A 24618-nucleotide genomic window follows, 5' to 3' on the forward strand; every position below is an offset into this window, starting at 1 on the left:
TCCAAGTTTTACAGCAGCTTTTACAGTAGTACCTCAAGCGCTTCACTCAAAACAATTGTATCTTAAATCAACGTCAACATTGAAATGTATTCAAAGCCATTCAAACGGCACTATTTTAACATGTAAACAACCTTTTAGAAAAATAATATTGTATAAAAACAATACAATATAATGTACTACTAACAACTATAGTAATTTTATGAAGTAATGTTATAATAATGTAAAGCATTTACCTTGAAAGGTGGATTTATGCAGCATTTCCTTCTGAGTCAAACACACCATCAGCAGTTTCTCCATATTTTCATGCATAAATGTCCGTAGTTTTGATATTATTTTAACATTCTTCGCTGGCGTTATCAACTCATTGTGCTTCAGTGTGGTGCAGGCTAGCAGTGCTAAATTGCTAACACGCTTGGTCATGTTTTTGATGATCGCCTTCTTTAATTCAACAAATATCATCCACTTCTTCTCAGCACTGTCCTTCACGCTCACTTCCTACCTTCCCATGTTCGGAAAACAAAGTTATGTCTATCTCTAGCTATAAGCTAATGCTAGCGACTGTGACATTTGCTACGCCAAATAATGGCGGGGATGTTTGTAACTCAAATGTTTGCTTGCAACGTAAAGCACAGCAATTAGCCGAGAGACAGCTTTTAAGTTGGGGTACTACTGTACGCTGCAAAAAGCGGAAATCTAAGCAACATGAAATATGGGAAATCATGGTTAGGGTTTTAGGCTTGGTTAATTTGCAGGTGCTTTTTTGCGGTGTTGAACTGCAAAAGAACATTTTCCATCCATCCATTTTCTACAGCTTGTCCCTCTCGGGGTCGCGGGGGGGCTGCAGCCTATCCCAGCTACTCAGGCGGAAGGTAGGGTACACCCTGGACATTTCGCCACCGCCTCTTTGACCATGTTGAATGATACATTTTAAAGTGCGTCCTTCGACGTACTAAAAACATCCAGCTATAGATCACGGGACTGAAGCAAATAGTTCTTATTAGCGTGAGTCAGCATTGCAACTTTTTTTTTCCAAATATGTTGCATCAAATGTTTTGAATAAGCTGCCGGCCACAAATGGCCCCTAGGCCACACTTTGGTCACCCCTGCAAAAGGTGCTTTATTCCACCTTTTTACACACACACACGTGTTATTAGACAAATATTTCATTTGAAAACATTTCAACTGAAAGGACGTCAACGATTGTCACAAAAATTGCAGGTTCAGAAAAAATATTTTTTGTTGCTTTATATGCAGGAAAAAAAGCTTTATGTACAAGACTAGTTCCTACTTTGTTAAATGTAATAAAACTATAAATATTGTATATTATGCCTTGAATTTATATAATCATGTAAATCAACCACCTTTCTTGTTGAAGGGAAATAAATACATGTGTGTACATAATGTTTGCATAACAGCACTTGTTGCCTTTTGTCTCTTTTCAGCGCTTGAATATGTTGTTTCTATGTCATGAACTGATCTTTAACGTTGTACATTGTTTGTTGTTTTTGCATTTGTACAGATGTTCCACATTATCGCTGCAGTTATGTTATGCTATGAAAATAAAGCACTTGCTCTGCAACATGCAGATCACTGCCTTGATTTGGATTTTGTAATGCATTCCGTGCATCATTATCTAAATTATCATAGAAAAATACACACAGTGAAAGCAAATACAAAGCAAACGTTCTATGGCAACTATCGTAACCTGAGTGTCTGTTGGGGCACAACCACACAAAAGTACACCACACAGTGTGATATACAGTTATAACCAGGGATACACATATAGTACTAATTTGTTGTGCTTGATTACACTTTGAAGCAAATGAGTTTCGATGGGGTGCAGTACTTGCCTTTATGTGTATATACAGTATGCATTTATACATATATACAGTATGTGTGTCTATGTATATATACAGTATATGTGTGTGTATATATATATATATATATATATATATATATATATCAATCAATCAATGTTTATTTATATAGCCCTAAATCACAAGTGTCTCAAAGTATATACATATATGTGTGTGTATATATGTGTGTGTGTATATATATATATATATATATACATATATGTATGTATACATGTATGTGTACATATGTGTATATATATGTATATATGCATTTATATGTATACACAAAATAACATTTTCCATCCATCCATTTTCTATATATATGCATACATGTATACATATATATGGGGATATTATGGAGACAAGACAAAAAATGTTTAATAAAACAACTATTATAAACTGCCTTATAAATAGTAATACAGTATCTAAAGTGTACGTAGAAGTACTATGTGTGTGTGTGTGTGTGTGTATATATTCACACATATATATATATACAGTATATATGAATATATATATATATATATATATATATATATATATATATATATATATATATATATATATATATATATATATATATATATATATATATATATATATATATATATATTTTTTTTTTTTTTTTTGTTAAGTACATAACTCCACATGTGTTCATTCATAGTTTTGATGCCTTCAGTGACAATCTACAATGTAAATAGTCAGGAAAATAAAGAAAACAAATTGAATGACAAAGTGTGTCCAAACTTTTGGCCTATACTGTATTTTTTTTTTTTTTTTTTTGTCTTGTCCCCATAATATCCCCCTTTGTCTTAATTTTCTATTTCTTCTTACTTAAAATATATATACATATATAATTTAAATGTTTATTAATTGATCAATTTAGATTTTTTGTTTTCGGATACCCAGCCTATATTACATAACAATTATGCATTTGTCATCAACACTTAAAGGCCGCAATTAACTAAAGCAAGGGACCATCCGATTTAGAGTTTCGGAGACTGAAATTGGACCACAGCGCCCCCGGAAGGATATTGTGAAGATTACATATCAGTTGTCACTATTCAAATATATTTATTACATTGCACAACATTATATCTACAGTAACTATACGTGAATATATATATATATATATATATATATATATATATATATATATATATATATATATATATATATATATGTGTGTGAATATATACACACACACACACACACACACACATATTACTTCTATGTACACTTTAGATACTGTATTACTATTTATAAGGCAGTTTATAATAGTTGTGTGCAGCTATTTAATAATATTTTGGTTGCAAGTTTGCTACAAATACATAACTTGAGAATAAATGCAATCATTATTACAAAAGTATTACAGTGCATTTTATTTTTAAAAGTGCATTTTATTTCCTGGTAAAATCAAAAAAACAAAAACAGAAATATTTTTTTCGGGAGGGGGGGGTAAATGCAGCCAACTTTAATTTAAAAACATATAAAAGAGTCTAAAATGGTCTAAGACTTGTACAGTACAAGATTGTAAAGTGATGACTAAAACATGAGCAGCCATTAGAACACAAATCCATTATGGAGATGATTAGCAAATATCTGTAAAACAATCATTGTGCTTATTGATTTTCACAGTGGTTGATCATCTTTAAGAAGAAATCCCTTTACTTCCATCCTCGCGTGGAGAGGAACCTGTCAATCATATCAAAGGACCTTGCTGGTTGGTCATAAGGCAGAATGTGGCCGCCTCCTCTAATGACGACCTGCGTAATAAGAGGACACATTTTGAAGTTTGATTTCCCATCGTGCTCCTTTTGCTGTCTCACCTGGTAGAACTCTCCCACTTGTCTGACATAACCTGCCACCTCCGTGTCGGTGGGCTGAACCTTCCAGTGGAAGCGAGGCGCCGACCTGTAGTCGTCCGCTCCGGTCCAGTTGACGGTGGGCAGGAACCTCTCCGTCAGAGGGGCCGCGACGATCACGTCCAGCTGGCCGCTATAAATCAACACCTTGTAGTTGTCCATGAGCACGGCCAGCCAGGGTTTGATGCTCTTCATCACGTCCTGCAGCAGGTGCTTCTCCACCTGCGAGCCATCGTGAAACTCCAGGTTGCCCACGTGGATGGCGCGCCGCACCTCTGGGAGCGTCACAAACCTGCTGAAGTATTCCTGGTCTTCTGGTTCCTGACAAATAATGGGAGATTGCCATGACAGTATGTACACACAACTGTACCTCGGTTTTCATATGCTGTCTCAGTTATTATTATCGCACGTAACCTACGTATATCATCTACATGCTGAGAATCGACTACCAAAACAAAGAGTCTGTGAAGAATGGATTGTGCTTCTTTTACAGTTGATTCAATTATCTTTATTTTTTTTAAACCATGCACAAAGAACGATGGACAAGTCCACATCCTTTCTCAGCTGATGAGGCGTTCAAGCGCACTAAGGAGTTCTAAATCCATCCATCCATCCATTTTCTAATCTGTTTGGCAAATAGGCTTTTTGACAAGATGTGATTTTTTTTTTTTTTAACCGAGTACTGATGCAAAATAGGCCACTGTGGGGCCAAAGAAAGATGTGAGTGCCAGCACTTTGATAAAGAATGATAAATGATAAATGGGTTGTACTTGTATAGCGCTTTTCTACCTTCAAGGTACTCAAAGCGCTTTCACAGTATTTCCACATTCACCCATTCACACACACATTCACACACTGATGGAGGGAGCTGCCATGCAAGGCGCTACCAGCACCCATCAGGAGAAAGGGTGAAGTGTCTTGCCCAAGGACACAACGGACGTGACTAGGATAGTAGAAGGTGGGGATTGAACCCCAGTAACCAGCAACCCTCCCATTGCTGGCACGGCCACTCTACCAACTGTGAAATTAAAAAAATAACATGTAGTAAAGTACAAAGGTGGCGTTCTTGTGGCTCTTCAGTCTTCAATAAAGGCAAAAGGGTTGTTAAATGTTTCTTCTTTTTTTTTTATACAACACTTATTCTTTCTATATTTATATATTCATATACAGTACAGGCCAAAAGTTTGGACACATCTTCTCATTCAATGTGTTTTCTTTATTTTCATGACTATTTACATTGTAGATTGTCACTGTAGGCATCAAAACTATGAATGAACACATGTGGAGTTATGTACTTAACAAAAAAAGGTGAAATAACTGAAAACATGTGTTATATTTTAGTTTCTTCAAAATAGCCACCCTTTGCTCTGATTACTGTTTTGCACACTCTTGGCATTCTCTCGATGGGCTTCAAGAGGTAGTCACCTGAAAGGGTTTTCACTTCACAGGTGTCATAATTTTGATGCCTTCAGTGACAATCTACAATGTAACTAATTGAAATAAGAAGGTGTGTCCAAACTTTTGGCCTGTACTGTGTGTGTGTGTGTGTGTGTGTGTATATATATATATATATATATATATATATATATATATATATATATATATATATATATATATATATATATATATATATATATATATATATATAATATATTGTTTTAAATATGTTTCTAAAAAAATCATGCCTTGTTAACATCATCTTGCTCATAAAATTTATCCCAATTAAGGTTCAGTAGATCATTTTTAAATACAATTAAGGATGCCTCAGTTTTTTATCCTCCTGTACAGAATTTTACCATCCTTCATTTTCTTCCTATAATTACCTTCATAAAAGAGAAAGACAGCAGCTCCTCTATTTTTGTTTTCTTTATTAATGTAGTTGAACGTGTATCCATACAGATCAAAATCGGCACCACTATCCACCTTGATCCATGTTTCTGACATAGCAATGACATTAAACGGTTTCATTAACTGAGCTAAATATTCTTTTTTACCCTCAAAATTTGTTATGTAGCCTCCTACTATTAAAATGAATTATTAATAGTCTATTTTCATGCTTGATAATGCTAACTTGCTGCTCTGCATAGTAAAATATGTTTTATTCCATTGGTTCTATGGTACGTTCAAATTCCAACGTGTTTTGTTTAATATCAGAGTAATAATGTTGATAATTATACTTACATTAATAACAATAGTAATCACGATATTCATTACAAAAGTATTCACCGATTTTCAGTCACAAAATGTATCATTTCATTCATCATTGGTATGTATTTTACATTGTATTCTGCATGTAAAGCTTTAACTATTCTTTATAAATTGTGTTTTGTGTTCATATTTCTAGGAGTCTGGAACGGATTAATTCAATTTAGATTATTTCTAGTGGGAAAAATGGATCTTCGTGGTACCTTTTGTGATGGATGACTAACGACAAGCGAGTCAGTGTAAGAAGGAAGTACAAGAAAAGTACATGAGGTACCTGACATAACAAGTAGTTGAAGTAGTTGGTGCAGCCTGTTGCATTCTGGAAGAAGGAAGGATATGTCGACATGTCCCCGTTCAGCAAGCTGTCAAAAACCTGAGAAAAGACAAAAGTGATTGGTTCATCTGGAATCATTTTGTAGCAGCACCTGTGGTGACAATCTCAAAATGGGTGAAAGAATGTGACAAACATTTTTTCAAAATATATTGTTGTTCTCACATAGTTCATTTAAATATTAGTCAAATCTACTGTACAAGGAGAGGACACTTTATTAGGTACATCTGCATCATAATCTGCTTTTGGAGGACGTTTGATTAACACGATCACATTACAGTCCGATACATTGATACCAGGATGCTGCTTGACCACTATTTTATTTGGAATTTGAATAATGGAAAATAGTCAGTTCCAAAGACAAACCAATGCCATCATAAAACATTCTTAGCTGTCACACAAGTGCTAGATCAGATAAAAGATGCACTTGTATCTGCTTCGGCTGCTGTACAATAATGCGGTATCAATGTACAGGAAAAAGTCGTATCAAAGACATCCCTAATATTTTGCCACACTCATCTAAATAAATATAGTTACTAAAATATTACAACCAGAAGTTTGATACAACTCTTGTGTGGGGTGTGTATGTGTTGTGTACTTAATGCAGTGGTATAATATTGTGTATCTAATTCCATGACATGATATTGTGTACCCAATGCAGGGACATATTGTGTACTTAATGCAGTGACATGATATAGTGTATCTAATTCCATGACAATATATTGTGTACCTAATGCAATGACATGATATTGTGTACCCAATGTAGTGACATATTGTGTACCTAATGCAGGGACATATTGTGTACCTAATGCAGTGACATGATATAGTGTATCTAATTCCATGACAATATATTGTGTACCTAATGCAATGACATGATATTGTGTACCCAATGCAGTGACATATTGTGTACCTAATGCAGTGACAAGATATTGTGTACCTAATGCAGTGATATTAAATTGTGTGCCTAACGCAGTGACATAATATAGTGTACCTAATGCAATGACCTGATATTATGATGACGTTGAATACTTTATTGTACCTTGAAGGCCTCCAGCCACTGCTGCTGCTGAATGAGTTGGACACCCAAGTCGGTCTGCTTTATGACGTATTGTTTTTGGATTTCATCGATCATACCCGTCTGGTACAAAAACTCCCCATAGCCACCCAACATCTGATTGGCAGATAAAAACAACAGGAGAATGTTGCACCTGTACAGGTCACGTTAAAAACAACAAACAAAAAAAATGGCATGTTGACAGATACGCACCATTTCCGGGTCACACAGGCCATCACCGATGGCCATGCCCTTAAAGTTGATCTTTACCTTGGCGGTGGGGTTGTTTTTATGGATGTAGTACGACACAGCAGGAACGTACTTCCCTGCGTACGACTATGTGATGACAGGACAAGTAAAGATAGTTTTTATTGTTTAACAGCCTTTTTAATGTGGTTCATCCAGCACTAAAACTAGTCATGTTGCAAAAACATCCACTGCTGTATAAAGGCCACATGTATTTGTACATATATATACACACACATATACATATATACACACATATACATATATATACAGTACATATACACACTAATTAAATAAATAGATAATACGGTTCTCATGAATAAATAGTTGTTGATAAGTTATGATTCACATAATTATTTATTTTTTTTAAGAACTGGCTAAACATTTTTTTTTTAGATTTGTTCGAGATCCGGAGTTTCAAACTTTGACTTCCCCTCATGTTATATATAGAGTTGTGGTCAAAAGTTTATATACACTTACAGAGAGTAAATGGAACAATGAAAAAGGAGGATTACCTCCAAATTCTTCAGGACAACCTAAAATCATCAGCCCGGAGGTTGGGTCTTGGGCGCAGTTGGGTGTTCCAACAGGACAATGAGCCCAAACACACGTCAAAAGTTGTAAAGGAATGGCTAAATCAGGATAGAATTAAGGTTTTAGAATGGCCTTCCCAAAGTCACGACTTAAACGTGTGGACAATGCTGAAGAAACAAGTCCATGTCAGGAAACCAACAGATTTAGCTGAACTGCACCAATTTTGTCAAGAGGAGTGGTCAAAAATTCAACCAGAAGCTTGCCAGAAGCTTGTGGATGGCTACCAAGAGCGCCTTATTGCAGTGAAACTTGCCAAGGGACATGTAACCAAATATTAACATTGCTGTATGTATACTTTTGACCCAGCAGATTTGGTCACATTTTCAGTAGACCCATAATAAATTCATAAAAGAACCAAACTTCATGAATGTTTTTTGTGACCAACAAGTATGTGCTCCAATCACTCTATCACAAAAAAATAAGAGTTGTAGAAATTATTGGAAACTCAAGACAGCCATAACATTATATTCTTTACAAGTGTATGTAAACTTTTGATCACGGCTGCATATATATATATATATATATATATATATATATATATATATATATATATATATATATATATATATATATATATATATATATATATATATATATATATATATACATATACATATATACATATATATATACATATATATATATACACACAAACACAGTAAATATATACATATATACAGTATACATACAGTGAATATATATATATATATATATATATACCCATCCACACACAGTTATATAATATGTATAGTATTTTTTTCACAAATTATCAATGATTATAATAATATATACCAAGTGATTTTTTTTTTTTTTAAATACATGTAATTTACAACTGGGGTTGAATAATTTTGAGTGCATATAATTTATATACTGTATATATTTAGTATTTTGTTATATTATGCACATTATATTTTTACATAAATTATAATACATAATTATTTTAAACAATATACTTTATATTACAACTTGAAAATGGTAAAAATAATAATACAACTTGCCTCTCCAGTAGCATAGAAGTCGTTTGACTGATATTCCGGAAAGAGTTGGAAGAACTGCGTTAAAGCACTTTAAAAGAAATAAAGAGGAAACATTTTAGTGGATTTAAGTGAAATAATGATGGAAAAGGCAGTGTTTCACCTGTATAGATCTCTGCCTACATCATCCTGATTCTGAGCAAAACCCCGATCATCATCAGTGAAGCTGTAACCTGTTCCAACCTGGACAAATATATTAATGATTAAAAAAAACTAATAAGCACACAAATCTTCAAAAAGTGTTGCCATCCTGCATCAACACAATACCTACTGGATTATCAATGTATAACACAGAATATCTTTTAGTCCAGGCGTAATCCCTCAGACCCACTGCAACAAAATTGACTTATTATATGAATATACATGCATATTGTATATTAAGGATGAAAAAGTACCTGTCATGTTCTTATAAACCACATAAGGTCCATGTTCCACAAAGAGCCCAAACAGTGAGGTGCCACCAGGACCGCCCTGGAGCCACAGCAGGACTGGAGACTTCTTCTGGGTGGGCTGTGACAGAACAACCAAATAATAGCATTTTTGCACCACCCTTTGGTTGTATTTGGCATCGCAGTATAAAGCATACAGAGATACTTTGGTAAAACAGTCGCTGTTAATTGGTTCCAGACATGACCACGATAAATGACTTTCCGCGAAGTAGGAATCATTAATTATAAATCAAATATTTTCATAGCTACAGCATCAAACAACAATTTACGACCTAAAAATACAGATTATTATGAGAGCCCTCCAACCATTAAATAACACCCTTATGTCACCTTTACACTCTTTTACTCCAATATAGTAATGCTGCCTGAGGCTGAGCCAATCAGTGGCCAGGATACTGAACAGTGTGATGTGATTAGTTTGGTTTCCTCTAGTGAGCTATGCTACTGTAGTATTGATATTTTTAGTTTATCTAGTTATTTATATGCATGGAAATTATTAATTTAGGACCAACATTTTTTTTAAATATGCTTTAAAAAATATCCACAAAAAAGTTGGAATGTGGTGAAGTGTGATATGGAGAGGAACGACTGTATTGTTAAGGTTTAATTATTCATACTGCACAATTTTGTGCAGTACCAGTGCTGCTCACACTGGTGAATGAATGATAGGTGGTGGTCGGAGGGGCCGTTGGCGCAAATTCGCAGCCACGCTTCCGTCAGTCTACCCCAGGGCAGCTGTGGCTACAAATGTAGCTTACCCCCACCGAAGTGTGAATGTGAAAGTGAGCGCTTTGAGTATCTAGTTGATAGAAAAGCACTATATAAATGTAATCCATTATTATTTTAATTTTGTATTTTTTTTTAAACAGTCACTATAGCCACAAAGTACTATACAAATTAAAAACAAAGGTAAAAAAAGGAAAAAAATCCCAATAAGCACAGACAGGCCTATACATTTACCGCTAAAATGAACCAAACAATAAAATGGTAAAAACTAAATAAGCAGTAAGGATTATCCAGAACAATAGTAAAAAGGCCTTAAAAAAATATGAAACTGCCCGGATCAGTTTCCGTTGAATTTCAGTGAAAATACATGTAACTATGTTTTTAATTAAGATTTTTATTTTTTATTTTTTAGATAGAATAGATTTAATCTAATATTAGTACTAATATGGTTATCAATATGTAATAAAACCAGGTATCACTTACTTAGGAATGGGCAATATGGCCCGAAATCTATATCGTGATATACTGTATATTGTAGCTTCTTGCGATAACAAGATAGATCACAATATATAATTTGGTGTGTAATTATATCATTATTTTAAAACAGGTAACAAAGGCTCAAAATGTAACTGCTGACAAATGCATTAACATATTGCGTTTTTTCCAGTTGTGTTATTTTCTCAATATTATTATTAATCTACTTGTTAATTTACTGTTAATATCTGGTTAGTTTTGTTGTAACATGGTTCTATCTACACTTCTGTTAAAATATAATACACTTATTATTCTGTTTTTTGGATACTTTATATTAGTTCTGGACAATATTACACATTTGGGTTATTGGCCATACTTAAAAGGATGGCTGTGTAACGATATCGATAACAAATTATATTATTTCCTTATTGCTTTTTATTACATCCAAAATGTATAATAATGTCACAAGTAGGTGTGCAACGATCCGTCGACAACAAACTTTGTCGCCAAAAAATACATTTGTCGTCATTTTACCCAAAGTCCGCCAGCTAAACTTTGTCTAATCAATTCAAGTACTCTTTAAAGCAGCGTCAATTTACAATGCAATGAAGAAAGGCACAAAAACAAATGTCAAACGTGCGCACGCACACACACGCGCACGCATACACACACACGCACACACACACACACACGCACACACGCACACACACACACACACACACACACACACACACACACACACACACACACACACACACACACACACACACACACACACACACACACACACACACACACACACACACACACACACACTAAACATTAAGCACCAATGTGCCAATATCATAAAATGTAACATGCAATCTATTAGATAAACTGTTAAGAAAAATTCAATTATACGGATATGGATTGAGTCTTTTGGAGTGCTAAACTTGCCAATTAGCTTCTTTTTTGTGTGTGTAGCTTTTTAAACACATCATCACAAAATGCTTGTTTCTTTTTAAGCAAGTTAGATAGTTGTGTTGTTTTATTGTAGTTGTTATTGCTATTTTAACTTTCCTGTTTTACATTAAAAATATACTTGTTTTATTTTGCTCTTTTCCAATGCTTACTTTTAAATGGACAAACATGTATTTGAGCTGCATAATTAGTCTAAATTATTATATTTATGAACAAATTAGTAATCTTTGTTATTAGTAAGCACATACCTAAAATTATCTCCAGCTGAATTTCAAAGTTGATGGCTAAATTAGAGCCACTGAATATGTGTACTCTTTACAATCCGACGAGTCGACTAATCGTTAAGCTAGTCAATGACTATTCGACTATCGACACAGTCGTTAGTTGCAGCCCTAGTCAACAGTGCAAAATAATTAAACAAAAGCAAAAACTACTATTGGCTCTTATTTTTTGAGTTTGTAAGCAATAACAAAAATGACAAAAAAATATTTTATGTGATAATAACATCTACTAACTATAGTACTAGCTTGCAGTTAGCAGTTAGTATATCCTTCTACGGCAGACCTGGGCAAATAAAGGCCCAGGGGCCGCATGCGGCCCATTAAGATTTTCAATCTGGCCCGCCGGACATTCCCAAATAATTTTTTTTAAATCTTTAAGATGGAAAGTGTAGCTGCCATTATGATGTGCAGTGATGTTTTCAAATGACCTTAAGTCTCAAACTATACAAAGTATTTCAATGGTTGGAATCTGCGCTTTTGCATGATATACTAGTTACTATGGTGATCTAATTAGTTACTATGGTAATCTAAGTCACAGCAGCTCAGACGAGGCTTCAAGCAATGTGGGTGGGGAGCGTTTCCACAGAGTGTCATCCTGAAATGCGGGTGTCAGGGACAGACGTGGAAGAAGATTTTTACAACAAAGTTGTAAAAATGTTATTGCGTTAAAGCTTAGTGGTATATCAGATGTAAAGCTTAGTGGTATATCAGATGTATCAGATTGGAGGTGGGGGGTTTTTCACCCTACGCGTTGATATTTCGCTGTGTTTGTTGCATCTTTGTTGCGTTTCGCTTGATTGTACAATATGTGGATTAAGAGGGGGTGTGACGTTCATATGTTGTCAATATTCAGTGTTTTATTGTTCATAGTTACCGTATTTTCCACATTATAAGGCGCCCCTAAAAACCTCCAATTTTGTCAAAAGCTGACAGTGCGCCTAATAATCCGGTGCGCCTTATATATGGACCAATATTGAGCCTCCAACAGGTAAAAGTTTCAATCAATCAATCAATCGCAACTACGGTAAGCAGCCGCCGACTTCATTTTCCCCCGTAGAAGAAGAAGTTACGACGCAGAGTTTAAACTTAAGACGATCAGTCACGCAGTAGAACACAGGAATAGAGCAGCAGCGACACTGACTCGATTAATGACGACTTTGACGAGACGGAGCCGGCATGTTGGATGCCGTATCCGCCCAACTGTTTAATTCGGACACTGAAGAAGAAGAATTCGAGGGATTCGTGGATGAGGAATAACTTCATAAACTGAGCTTTACATGTTTATTTTGTGTGTTGTGTTGTGTGACATTAACGTTTGAGCAACGTTGAGTTATTAATATATTGTTATCGCTCTGCACTATTTTGAGTGTTACTATAGTGTGATTGCACTAACGTTTGATTTACCGTAACAGTATCACTGTTTTTTACGTGTTTATTGAATCAGGGAAAAGTTCCCCTCCACTATGTAATATAAATGTTGCACTACATGTTATACCTTGCTGTTGTTAAAAGATAAACAAAACACCACGTCACTGACTTTACCTCGGGGAAAATAATAAAACAGCTGTTTATTCACTTTGGGAGTGAACAGGGTTGTCTGAACGCTGGTTTGTAATCTATTAATAAAGTTTGACTGACCTATCTGACTGTTTTGTTGACACTCCCTTTAGCGCAGCTCTATCTAATGGATGCATAACGCAACCCCAGCCTCTACTGTAGCATCTATTCTATGCGCCTTATAATGCAGTGCGCCTTATAATGCGGTGCGCCTTATATATGAACAACGTTTTAAAATATGCCATGAATTGAAGGTGCGCCTGATAATCCGGTGCGCCTATTAGTGCGGAAAATACGGTAATATTGTAAATCACACATTCTTTATTTTCATGTACATTCTCATTCAGTAAAAAAAATTCAAATTCCATTCCAGTTTTTGGCAGTCTGTCATAACGTTTTAGCAATCAATCAGACATTATTGTGAGGTTTTGTATTAGTGTTCCTAAAAATCAGATATACCGGCCCCCAGACACATTTTTTTCTCTGAATTTGGCCCCCCTGAGTCAAAATAATTGCCCAGGCCTGTTCTACGGTGCAGTGTAGCATGTTTAGTCCTCCAGTGACTTATACGAAAATTAGTTAATTTCCCACCATGCAGGCGAGGATTACTGACGTTTTAAGTGGCTTTGCACTGTGGAGGGACATTAGCCATTAGCACGTTAGCGAGGACACTACAGTGCGTAAAGGACTCCACCGTTTGCTCGTAATCAACATGCATTATCACGCTATAACAAAAGTATTAAATGCTCTATTGTCAGCCAAATGTATACAGTATGATGTATATCATATACTGTCTGTATCACACAAAACTACTCTTAATTAAGCAAGTTCTTTATTTAAGAGGTTTTTTTCTTGTCCTTAATTTATAAAGATTACTATTACGAATGTATAAATGATCAATAACAGCTGAGATTTTGAGAAAGGGTAGGATTAAATAACAACTCCCTCTTCCAACTCTTTTAGCGATACAATAAATTGCACAGGTGTCATCATGTGATTTTAGAGCAGCTCGTTAAGTATAACGAAGAAACCATAAATCTTAATAACCTATGCAGACACATGTCTGTCGACTAAGGACTTTTTATTCCAAATTATGATTGTTTAGTCTTGTTCTGAGCTCTACTATAGATGTTTGTGCAATACATTTTGAATGTTTTGAGTAGTTTGTGTGTACCATGAGTGCAGGGAAGAACCAGAAGAAGAGATTGCTGTTGTATTTCTTGTTGACCGTGAAATAACCTGCATGACTCTTCACGTTGTCACCAGGCAGCTCTCTAACCTGACTTAGTGCCCTGGCTGGAAAAACAATGACAACATGTCCATCAGCACCACAGTGACAGCTCACTCAAGACTGTAATGATCTACTGTACCTTCATCAATGGCACCCTTCTCCAGATAGGGAGTGACAAAAAGAGGAGCTCCAGGGTCCACGCCATTGAGGCTGCTGACTTTGTAAGAACTGGGGCCGAAAAAGGACGAGAATCTGCGTGTTTGGACTGGTGGCAAAGCGGCCAACAGCAGCAGCAAGAATGTTTCCACCCACGCTCTGCAATTGTTTACAAGACGCTTCCATAATACACTTTTTAACACTAAAAAAATGAAAGATCCTGTTTGGACTCACCTCATGTTTTCATTCTTTGTCGATCACAACAAGCCTCTGCAGCTGAAAAAAACGAATCACGAGTTACATGAGCGACCCGGTGACGATCACGTGACAGGTTGGAATCACGTGACCACCTAAGGGGAGGCGCTTGTCTTTCCCCTGGTTGTTGACTCGCAGGACGCTCCAACGACGTCACGTCGAAAACAGTGTTTTTAAAACACTAACACCCGCCATAAACAGGCGTATCGCGGCATGTTTCACTTCAGGCTGGTGAGTGGGTTGTTACCAGCCAAAAAAAAAAAAAGACTTAAGGTGTTGTAATAAGCATTGTTTTATAAGTGGACACTTGAATACATGGTGCGTGGAAGCACAGGTGCGGCGATTGGCTAGCACTAGCAGCTATGCTAGAAACAAAAATACCACATTGCTAGTTTCACTAAGAGGTTACTCATCTAATAATTGTTTTAACATTTTAAACATGTAATATTTTGATATGACGTCATCATCAAAGCGGAAGTGTCCATCCATGTTACTGAAAATAAACTTAATAAAACCATATATTGAATTGAGTTTAAGCATAAGTTAAACAGTGTAAACATGTGTGATAACTTAGTTGGGTTCAGCTCAGTGGCCTTGTGGTTAGAGTGTCCGCACTGAGACTGGGAGGTCGTGAGTTCAAACCCCGGCCGATTCATACCAAAGACTACAAAAAATGGGACCCATTGCCTACATGCTTGGCACTCAGCATCAAGGGTTGGAATTGAGGGTTAAATCACCAAATGATTCCCAAGCGCGGCGCACGCTGCTGCTCACTGCTCCCCTCACCTCCCAGGGGGTGAACATGAGGATGGGTCAAATGCCTGGACAATATATCGCAGACACATCCGCTGCCTTGATGCATTTAACATCAGATGTCTCCAACGCATTCTTGGCATCACATGGCAGGACCGAGTTCCTCATACGGACATCTTACAGCGCACTGAGTCCATAAGCATAGAGGCCACCCTGGCACAGCGACAACTCCGGTGGGTTGGTCACACCATCCGGATGCCAGGACATCGATTGCCTCGTCAGATGCTTTATGGTCAGCTCCTTTCAGCCAGCAGAAAGCCCGGAGGACAAAAGCTGCGGTACAAAGACCAACTGAAAGCGATATTGAAGAGGTGCAACATCAAACCCCACGAACTTGAGACAGCTGCAGCCAATCGATCGCTGTGGCGTTCGCTGTGCCATGACGGGGTCATGTATCTGGAGGAGTGTCGGAACCAACACCGGAGGGATCAGCGGAGACGAAGACACCACCCTGCAGTTCCAGAACCATCCCAGCCCCCTGATCCAGGCCTGACATGTCCCCACTGTGGCAGGACGTGTGGTTCCAGGATCGGACTTCATAGTCATATGGAGTGGCATCGTCGCCAGCAACGATAGCCACTGACCAGAGCAACAAAATGGAAGCTACGTCATCTTCGACTACGATGGACCGCCTAAGCAAGTTTTTTTTAAACTGGCTAACATTTTTTTTTTTAGATTTGTTCGAGATCAGGGGTTTCAAACTCTGACTTCCCTCATGTTATATACATATGTATATATTGTATATATATATATATATATATATATATATATATATATATATATATATATATATATATATATATATATATATATACATACATATATATATATATATATATATATATATATATATATATATATATATATATATATATGTATATATATATATATATATACAAACCCCGTTTCCATATGAGTTGGGAAATTGTGTTAGATGTAAATATAAACGGAATACAATGATTTGCAAATCATTTTCAACCCATATTCAGTTGAATATGCTACAAAGACAACATATTTGATGTTCAAACTGATAAACTTTTTGCAAATAATCATTAACTTTCGAATTTGATGCCAGCAACATGTGACAAAGAAGTTGGGAAAGGTGGCAATAAATACTGAAAAGTTGAGGAATGCTCATCAAACACTTATTTGGAACATCCCACAGGCAAAATTGGGAACAGGTGGGTGCCATGATTGGGTATAAAAGTAGATTCCATGAAATGCTCAGTCATTCACAAACAAGGATGGGGCGAGGGTCACCACTTGGTCAACAAATGCGTGAGCAAATTGTTGAACAGTTTAAGAAAAACCTTTCTCAACCAGCTATTGCAAGGAATTTAGGGATTTCACCATCTACGGTCCGTAATATCATCAAAGGGTTCAGAGAATCTGGAGAAATCACTGCACGTAAGCAGCTAAGCCCGTGACCTTCGATCCCTCAGGCTGTACTGCATCAACAAGCGACATCTGTGTGTAAAGGATATCACCACATGGGCTCAGGAACACTTCAGAAACCCACTGTCAGTAACTACAGTTGGTCGCTACATCTGTAAGTGCAAGTTAAAACTCTCCTATGCAAGGCGAAAACCGTTTATCAACAACACTCAGAAACGCCGTCGGCTTCGCTGGGCCTGAGCTCATCTAAGATGGACTGATTCAAAGTGGAAAAGTGTTCTGTGGTCTGACGAGTCCACATTTCAAATTGTTTTTGGAAACTGTGGACGTCGTGTCCTCCGGACCAAAGAGGAAAAGAACCATCCGGATTGTTATATGCGCAAAGTTGAAAAGCCAGCATCTGTGATGGTATGGGGGTGTATTAGTGCCCAAGACATGGGTAACTTACACATCTGTGAAGGCGCAATTAATGCTGAAAGGTACATACAGGTTTTGGAGCAACATATGTTGCCATCCAAGCAACGTTACCATGGACGCCCCTGCTTATTTCAGCAAGACAATGCCAAGCCACATGTTACATCAACGTGGCTTCATAGTAAAAGAGTGCGGGTACTAGACTGGCCTGCCTGTAGTCCAGACCTGTCTCCCATTGAAAATGTGTGGCGCATTATGAAGCCTAAAATACCACAACGGAGACCCCGGACTGTTGAACAATTTAAGCTGTACATCAAGCAAGAATGGGAAAGAATTCCACCTGAGAAGCTTCAAAAATGTGTCTCCTCAGTTCCCAAACGTTTACTGAGTGTTGTTAAAAGGAAAGTCCATGTAACACAGTGGTGAACATGCCCTTTCCCAACTACTTTGGCACGTGTTGCAGCCATGAAATTCTAAGTTAATTATTATTTGCAAAAAAAAAATAAAGTTTATGGGTTTGAACATCAAATATGTTGTCTTTGTAGTGCATTCAATTGAATATGGGTTGAAAAGGATTTGCAAATCATTGTACTCCGTTTATATTTACATCTAACACAATTTCCCAACTCAGATGGAAACGGGGTTTGTATATAGTGTATATATATGTATTCATATATATATATATATATATATATATATATATATAATATGTATATATATATATATATATATATATATATATATATATATATATATATATATATATATATATATATATATATATATATATATATATATATATATATATATGTATTCATATATATGAATATAAATGTATACAAGTGAAATAAAAAAAATATAATATCGTGCAAAAGTTCATTCATGTCAGCAATTCAACTTCTAATGTGAAACTAATGTGAGTTAAACTCATTACATGCTAAGTGAGATAGGTCACTTAGCTATATAGGCTCATGGTTTATATTAATTTCACCTTGTAAATCTAATTGCTGGAATAAACAAACCTTTTCACAAGATACACATTTTTGGAATTTCACCTGTAATGTATACATAATACAAAAAATAGGCAACTTTTTTTGATTGTCATATTTCTTACTAACAGATTGATGGATAACAAGCAGATATGTAAGTATTTATTTTTGATAACCTCCAAAAAATGTTGCGTATGCAATACATTTTTCTGTTAAAAAAAAAAAAAAAAGATAGAACAAATACATTTAGCAAGGAAGTGCTTTATCATTTGTAGCCTTTTGCCGGCTACATAAATGATGTGGCGGGCCACAATAAATGTCTTGGCGGGTCAGATCTGGCCCCCGGACCTTTTGTTTGACACCAGTGTTCTACACAATCCCAACTTTAAAAAGTAAAACAAAAACTAATTAAGGTTGTGTGTTTTAAAAAGCTGGTTTCAACTGAAGTCATGGAATAAGTTGTTTTTAGTGCATGTAAACATACCAAAGTGTGTGTATAGGGTGGTGACTTTGGGTTTAGGGTGGACTACGGGGGGGGCTCTTTAGGAGTAGTGTAGTTGGGGGGGGGGGGGTGCTACGCCCCTGGGTACACTTACACAATCCAAAACAAGAATTTCTAAAATCATAAAGCATTGTATTAATTTAACAATATTTTTTGTATTTTTTTTTTTTTTATACACCTTTATTTATAAAGTTCAAGATTCACAAACAAACATATGAACAAGGACAATTAAAACAAATACAAAAACTGTGCAATACAGCACCAGGGGTTTTTTAATTCAATAAAGTAATTATTGTAGAATGTAAAATATATATATGTAGATATACAGTACAGGCCAAAAGTTTGGACACACCTTCTCATTTCAATGCGTTTTCTTTCTTTTCATGTCTATTTACATTGTACATTGTCACTGAAGGCATCACAACTATGACACCTGTGAAGTGAAAACCCTTTCAGGCGACTACCTCTTGAAGCTCATTGAGAGAATGCCAAGAGTGTGCGAAAAAGTAATCAGAGCAAAGTTAAAGTTAAAAGTACCAATGATTGTCACACACACACTAGGTGTGGTGAAATTTGTCCTCTGCATTTGACCCATCACCCTTGATCACCCCCTGGGAGGTGAGGGGAGCAGTGGGCAGCAGCGGTGCTGCGCCCGGGAATCATTTTTGGTGATTTAACCCTCAATTCCAACCTTTGATGCTGAGTGCCAAGCAGGGAGGTAATGGGTCCCATTTTTATAGTCTTTGGTATGACTCGGCCGGGGTTTGAACTCACAACCTACCGATCAAAGGGTGGCTATTTTGAAGAAAGTAGAATATAAAACATGTTTTCAGTTATTTATTATTAAGTACATAACTCCACATGTGTTCATTCATAGTTTTTATGCCTTCAGTGACAATCTACAATGTAAATAGTCATGAAAATAAAGAAAACACATTGAATGAGAAGGTGTGTCCAAACTTTTGGCCTGTACTGTGTGTAAGTATATATACAGTATATATATATGCCTTCCGCCTGAATGCAGCTGAGATAGGCTCCAGCACCCCCCGCAACCCCAAAAGGGACAAGTGGTAGAAAATGGATGGATGGATGAATATAAATGTATACAGGTGAAATTTAAAAAAATTGAATATCGTGCAAAAGTTCACAATTCAACTTCTAATGTGAAACTAATGCATTCATTACATGCTAAGTGAGATAGTCAAGCCTTTGTTATAATTTTGAGGCTCATGGTTATATTAATTTATATTAATTTCACCTTGTAAATCTAAATCAATGGGGTGCTATGCCCCTCGGTACACTTACACAATCCAAAACAAGAATTGCTAAAATCATAAAGCATGGTATTACTTTAACAATATATATATATATATATATATATATATATATATATATATATATATATATATATATATATATATATATATATATATATATATATATATATATATATATATATATAATACACCTTTATTTAATAAAGTTCAACATTTACAAACATATGAACAAGGAACATTAAAACAAGTACAAAAACAGTACAATACAGCACCAGGGGGTTGTTAATTCAATAAAGTAATTGAAATAGAATGTAAAATATACATATTTAGATATGTATGACCCCAATAGGGACAAGTGGTAGAAAATGGATGGCTGTAGTAATGTGTTTACTTTAACAATATGCTCTTTAATCTTCGTGAAGAAGTGACGTCAGGGACATGAAATAGCAGACCCACTAGATGGCGCTATTGTCCCTTATGACCTCCGACATGATGTTTGAATTCAATATCCTATACTGGCATAAATGTGCCTTAAATTGATTTTAGTAGATTATGGACAAATATAATAATATCAGCGGTTGTAGTATAACCCATCCATGGAATTAAAGTATGTTGCGTTTAGTTTCATGTGCGCTAAAGAAAGCCCAACTTTCACTTTAAGAAGGCGAGTCTCTGCGGCGAGTATGTTTACTGCGAGCCTCCAGGAGGCACATGGAGGCAGGCTACTGTCTTCATCCACGCAACTCTGATAACTGTCTCTTTTTTTTCAAATCTGCTGCACCTTCCTTTTTGGGATCCTACTTTGTGTTGCTGATCTGTTATCGGTGACGCGCTCAGGGGACGTGAGGGACATGGAGACGCCGCCGCCGCCGGGCAGCCACTGCCGTGGCGATCGAACCTCGGCCACACGGCAGTGAGGCAGTGGCAGGGACGGGATGGCAGCGTCCAGTAACTCCAGCCTCTCTGGGTCGTCATCCGCGTCATCTGGTAAGTCACATTTAATATTGACAATGGTGATGAGTGCACGTACGTGTGTTGCATGCAGTCCACTCTTTCGTCTGCACGTGCATATATGAACTATATTTCCTCTGGACTTTAGCGTGGAATTCACATCCACAGTTTCGCTATTGACTTTTCCATCCTTGTGGCGGCTTTGCAAGTAAGGACCGCGTTTGACAAGTGTGGTCTACTTTCCATCATGTAGCGCCAAGCTTGGAAGTTCACTGGCCTTGTACAAACACAAATATGTCACAATAATGTCACCATTTTACACAAACACTCTTGAATTCACTTTATTGCTATTCACAACGAAAGTAATACATACTAAGTGTATAAATGGGCGACATATGACTCTAACATCAGGGGTCACCAACCTTTTTGAAACCAAGAGCTACTTCTTGGGTACTGATTAATGCGAAGGGCTACCAGTTTGATACACACTTAAATAAATTGCCATAAATAGCCAATTTTCTCAATTTACCTTTAACTCTATGTTATTATTAATAATTAATCTTAATGATTTCTCACAATAAGTATATATAGAAACAGATAAATATCAATATGCAACACTTTATTTTTATATTTTCTCTAAGTGCACATTTTTCATATTGAACATTTTCAAATGATCACTTCTAAGACAGTCTTGTGAAATCACAATATCCCATTTTAACTAGCTAGCCACTAACATTTTAACAAATCATGAATTACTTTGCACCATGTTTGTACAAATAATAACTCATGTAAAATATAAAAGTCAACTCTCAAACTTTTAAATAAATCATGTCACACTTTGAACTGGACACCAAATATGTTATCTGTTTCTTTGTCAGTTAGTGAAGACCAAGTCTTTAAAATATTTTCTTGGATTTTCAAATTCTAATTGAGTTTTGTCTCTCTTAGAATTAAAAATGTAGAACAAAGAGAGACCAGCTTGCTAGTAAATAAATACAATTTAAAAAAATAGAGGCAGCTCACTGGTAAGTGCTGCTATTTGAGCTATTTTTAGAACAGGCCAGCGGGCTACTCATCTGATCCTTACGGGCGACCTGGTGCCCACGGGCACCACGTTGGTGACCCCTGCTCTAACATATATATTGGGATATATATTTCAGCCTCTTGCGATAACGATATATATCACAATATAATGTTTGGTATATATGTAAACATTAATACAATTATTATGTCCTGGGTATGACGTTAAACTACAACCGCAGGCTGTAGAGAGGTAGCACCTTACCTCAGCAAGGGTCCTCTAGCTAAGGAAATATCCCTACTGATAGTCCTGGTCCTCCTGCATGCCTGTATGGCACTTCCCGTGGTGCCTAGCCTAGCCAGCACACTGGGATAGAAGACTGGTTCTCGGCTGACTGCGCGGAAGAAACCCTCAGAGGTTCAACGGGCTGAATGGCGACACCAGCAGGCTCTGTGGAGCGCTATGGGCTGGATGTGTTATGCTATAATGTGTCCAGGCCATCCACTGCACCTGGATCCATCTCCAGCCGTCTCGACTCTGTCTTGCCACTGGATACAGGTGGACTCGGGCGAGAGAGTGAGGTCGGCGCTGCGCAACCCACCCTCACTTAAATCCAATGCACCGCGCAAGTCATGACTTCACACACGCACAACCCCCGCAATCTCCCCCACCCTCACCCAAGTCCTGCGGCGTCGGGCACGTGGCCAAGTGGCAGGTGTGAACTTCACTGGAAGCCATAGTCACAAACTTGCACGCAGGCGGCTCGGGCCATAGGGTCGCTGTCCAATGACTGAGGCAGCACTGGACTTCGGCAGCCCCCCTAGCGACTAGGCAGCCCTCTTTAGGAATGCACTGCCTACCTCCTGGCATGAGGAACGGGCTAGAAAAGGTGCCCCAAAAATTGCCTGCCTCACCTCTTCCTGGCCAGCTAGCCGCAGCTGGCAGGAGTCCCATTACCAGCGGTAAGAAACAGGGAAAAAAGAAAAAGGTGACACCGATCACCCTTGGTGCATGGAATGTGCGCACACTTCTTGATAGGGCTGGTGACCTATCAAGACCTGAGAGGAGAACTGCCCTGATCGCCAGAGAGCTGGACCGGTACGGCATCCAGATCGCTGCTCTCAGCGAGACACGTCTAGCTGGAGAGGGACAGTTGACAGAGACTGGTGCTGGCTATACGTTCTTCTGGATAGGCCGCACCGAAGCAGAGCGGCGTGAGGCAGGAGTTTGCTTTGCCATTAAATCCAACTTGGTCAGTAAGCTGGCTGCACTTCCCAAAGGTGTCAGTGACCGCCTGATGACGCTGCGCCTGCCTCTTCCAGGAAAACACTCTGCCACACTCATCAGTGCCTATGCCCCCACGATGACGAACACAGACGATGTGAAGGAGAGGTTCTATGAAGACCTGAACGCTACCATCGCGGCAGTGCCCAGGGCAGACAAGATCATCATCCTCTGTGACTTCAATGCCAGGGTCGGCACTGATCACAATTCATGGGAAGGAGTCCTCGGCAAACATGGCTTGGGCAGCTGTAACAGCAATGGCATCCTTCTGCTGGAGACCTGTGCGGCACATGAGCTCTTGATCACCAACTCAGTTTTCAGCCTCCCAAAGCGCAACAGGACCTTATGGATGCATCCCCGCTCAAGACACTGGCACCTACTGGACTATGTCATCATGAGGCAAAGGGACAGACAGGATGTCAGGGTTACAAAGGTGGTGTGCGGTGCAGAGTGCTGGACTGACCATAGGCTCCTTGTGTCTAAGCTGAACATCAAGATCCATCGTCCCAGAAGGCCTCAAGGTTCCAAATTTCCGAAGCGCTTGAACGTTTCCAGGCTCACCAATGCCTCTGTCACGCAATCCCTGACTGAAGAGCTCACCAGCAAACTGCAGGACCTGAAACCCTCAGGGAATCTCGAGGAGGACTGGGCTGCGTTCAGAGACACCATCTACACTGCTGCTCTCAATGCAGTAGGACCTA

At 37.5% G+C, this 24618-nt stretch overlaps 2 protein-coding genes across 3 annotated transcripts in view; one reads left to right on the forward strand and one right to left on the reverse strand.

Annotated features, from left to right (window-relative positions):
• Positions 1-3242: 3242 nt before the first annotated feature.
• Positions 3243-22915, reverse strand: LOC133660029 (probable serine carboxypeptidase CPVL). Its single transcript, XM_062063057.1, has 13 exons — positions 22898-22915; positions 15251-15292; positions 15000-15175; positions 14804-14925; positions 9578-9692; positions 9454-9512; positions 9286-9365; positions 9147-9213; positions 7522-7644; positions 7294-7425; positions 6198-6296; positions 3683-4039; positions 3243-3619 (listed from the first exon to the last, which is right to left on the reverse strand). Exons 2-13 carry the CDS (start codon positions 15253-15255, stop codon positions 3521-3523), a joined length of 1434 nt encoding a protein of 477 aa, XP_061919041.1. The 5' UTR covers positions 15256-15292; positions 22898-22915; the 3' UTR covers positions 3243-3520.
• LOC133660030 (beta-chimaerin-like) overlaps positions 15400-24618 on the forward strand; it is a 71458-nt gene continuing 62239 nt past the window's right edge. The window contains exons 1-2 of one of the 2 annotated variants that reach the window (XM_062063060.1): positions 15400-15502; positions 21499-21648. In XM_062063060.1, coding sequence (XP_061919044.1) covers positions 21597-21648 — 52 coding nt within the window. In that variant the 5' untranslated portion in view covers positions 15400-15502; positions 21499-21596. Of the gene's footprint in view, positions 15503-21360; positions 21649-24618 lie in introns of those variants that run through there. The other variant, XM_062063059.1, reaches the window with a different exon arrangement.

This window comes from Entelurus aequoreus, linkage group LG11, assembly GCF_033978785.1.
Source record: "Entelurus aequoreus isolate RoL-2023_Sb linkage group LG11, RoL_Eaeq_v1.1, whole genome shotgun sequence".
Lineage (NCBI taxonomy): Eukaryota > Metazoa > Chordata > Actinopteri > Syngnathiformes > Syngnathidae > Entelurus > Entelurus aequoreus.

Coding starts and splice junctions, on each gene's coding strand:
- LOC133660029 (XM_062063057.1), bottom strand. Junction 7,645..9,146: donor ACTTCTATGCTACTGGAGAG/GCAAGTTGTATT, acceptor GTCATCACATAG/TCGTACGCAGGGAAGTACGT. Junction 4,040..6,197: donor TCAACTACTTGTTATGTCAG/GTACCTCATGTA, acceptor ATTATTTGTCAG/GAACCAGAAGACCAGGAATA.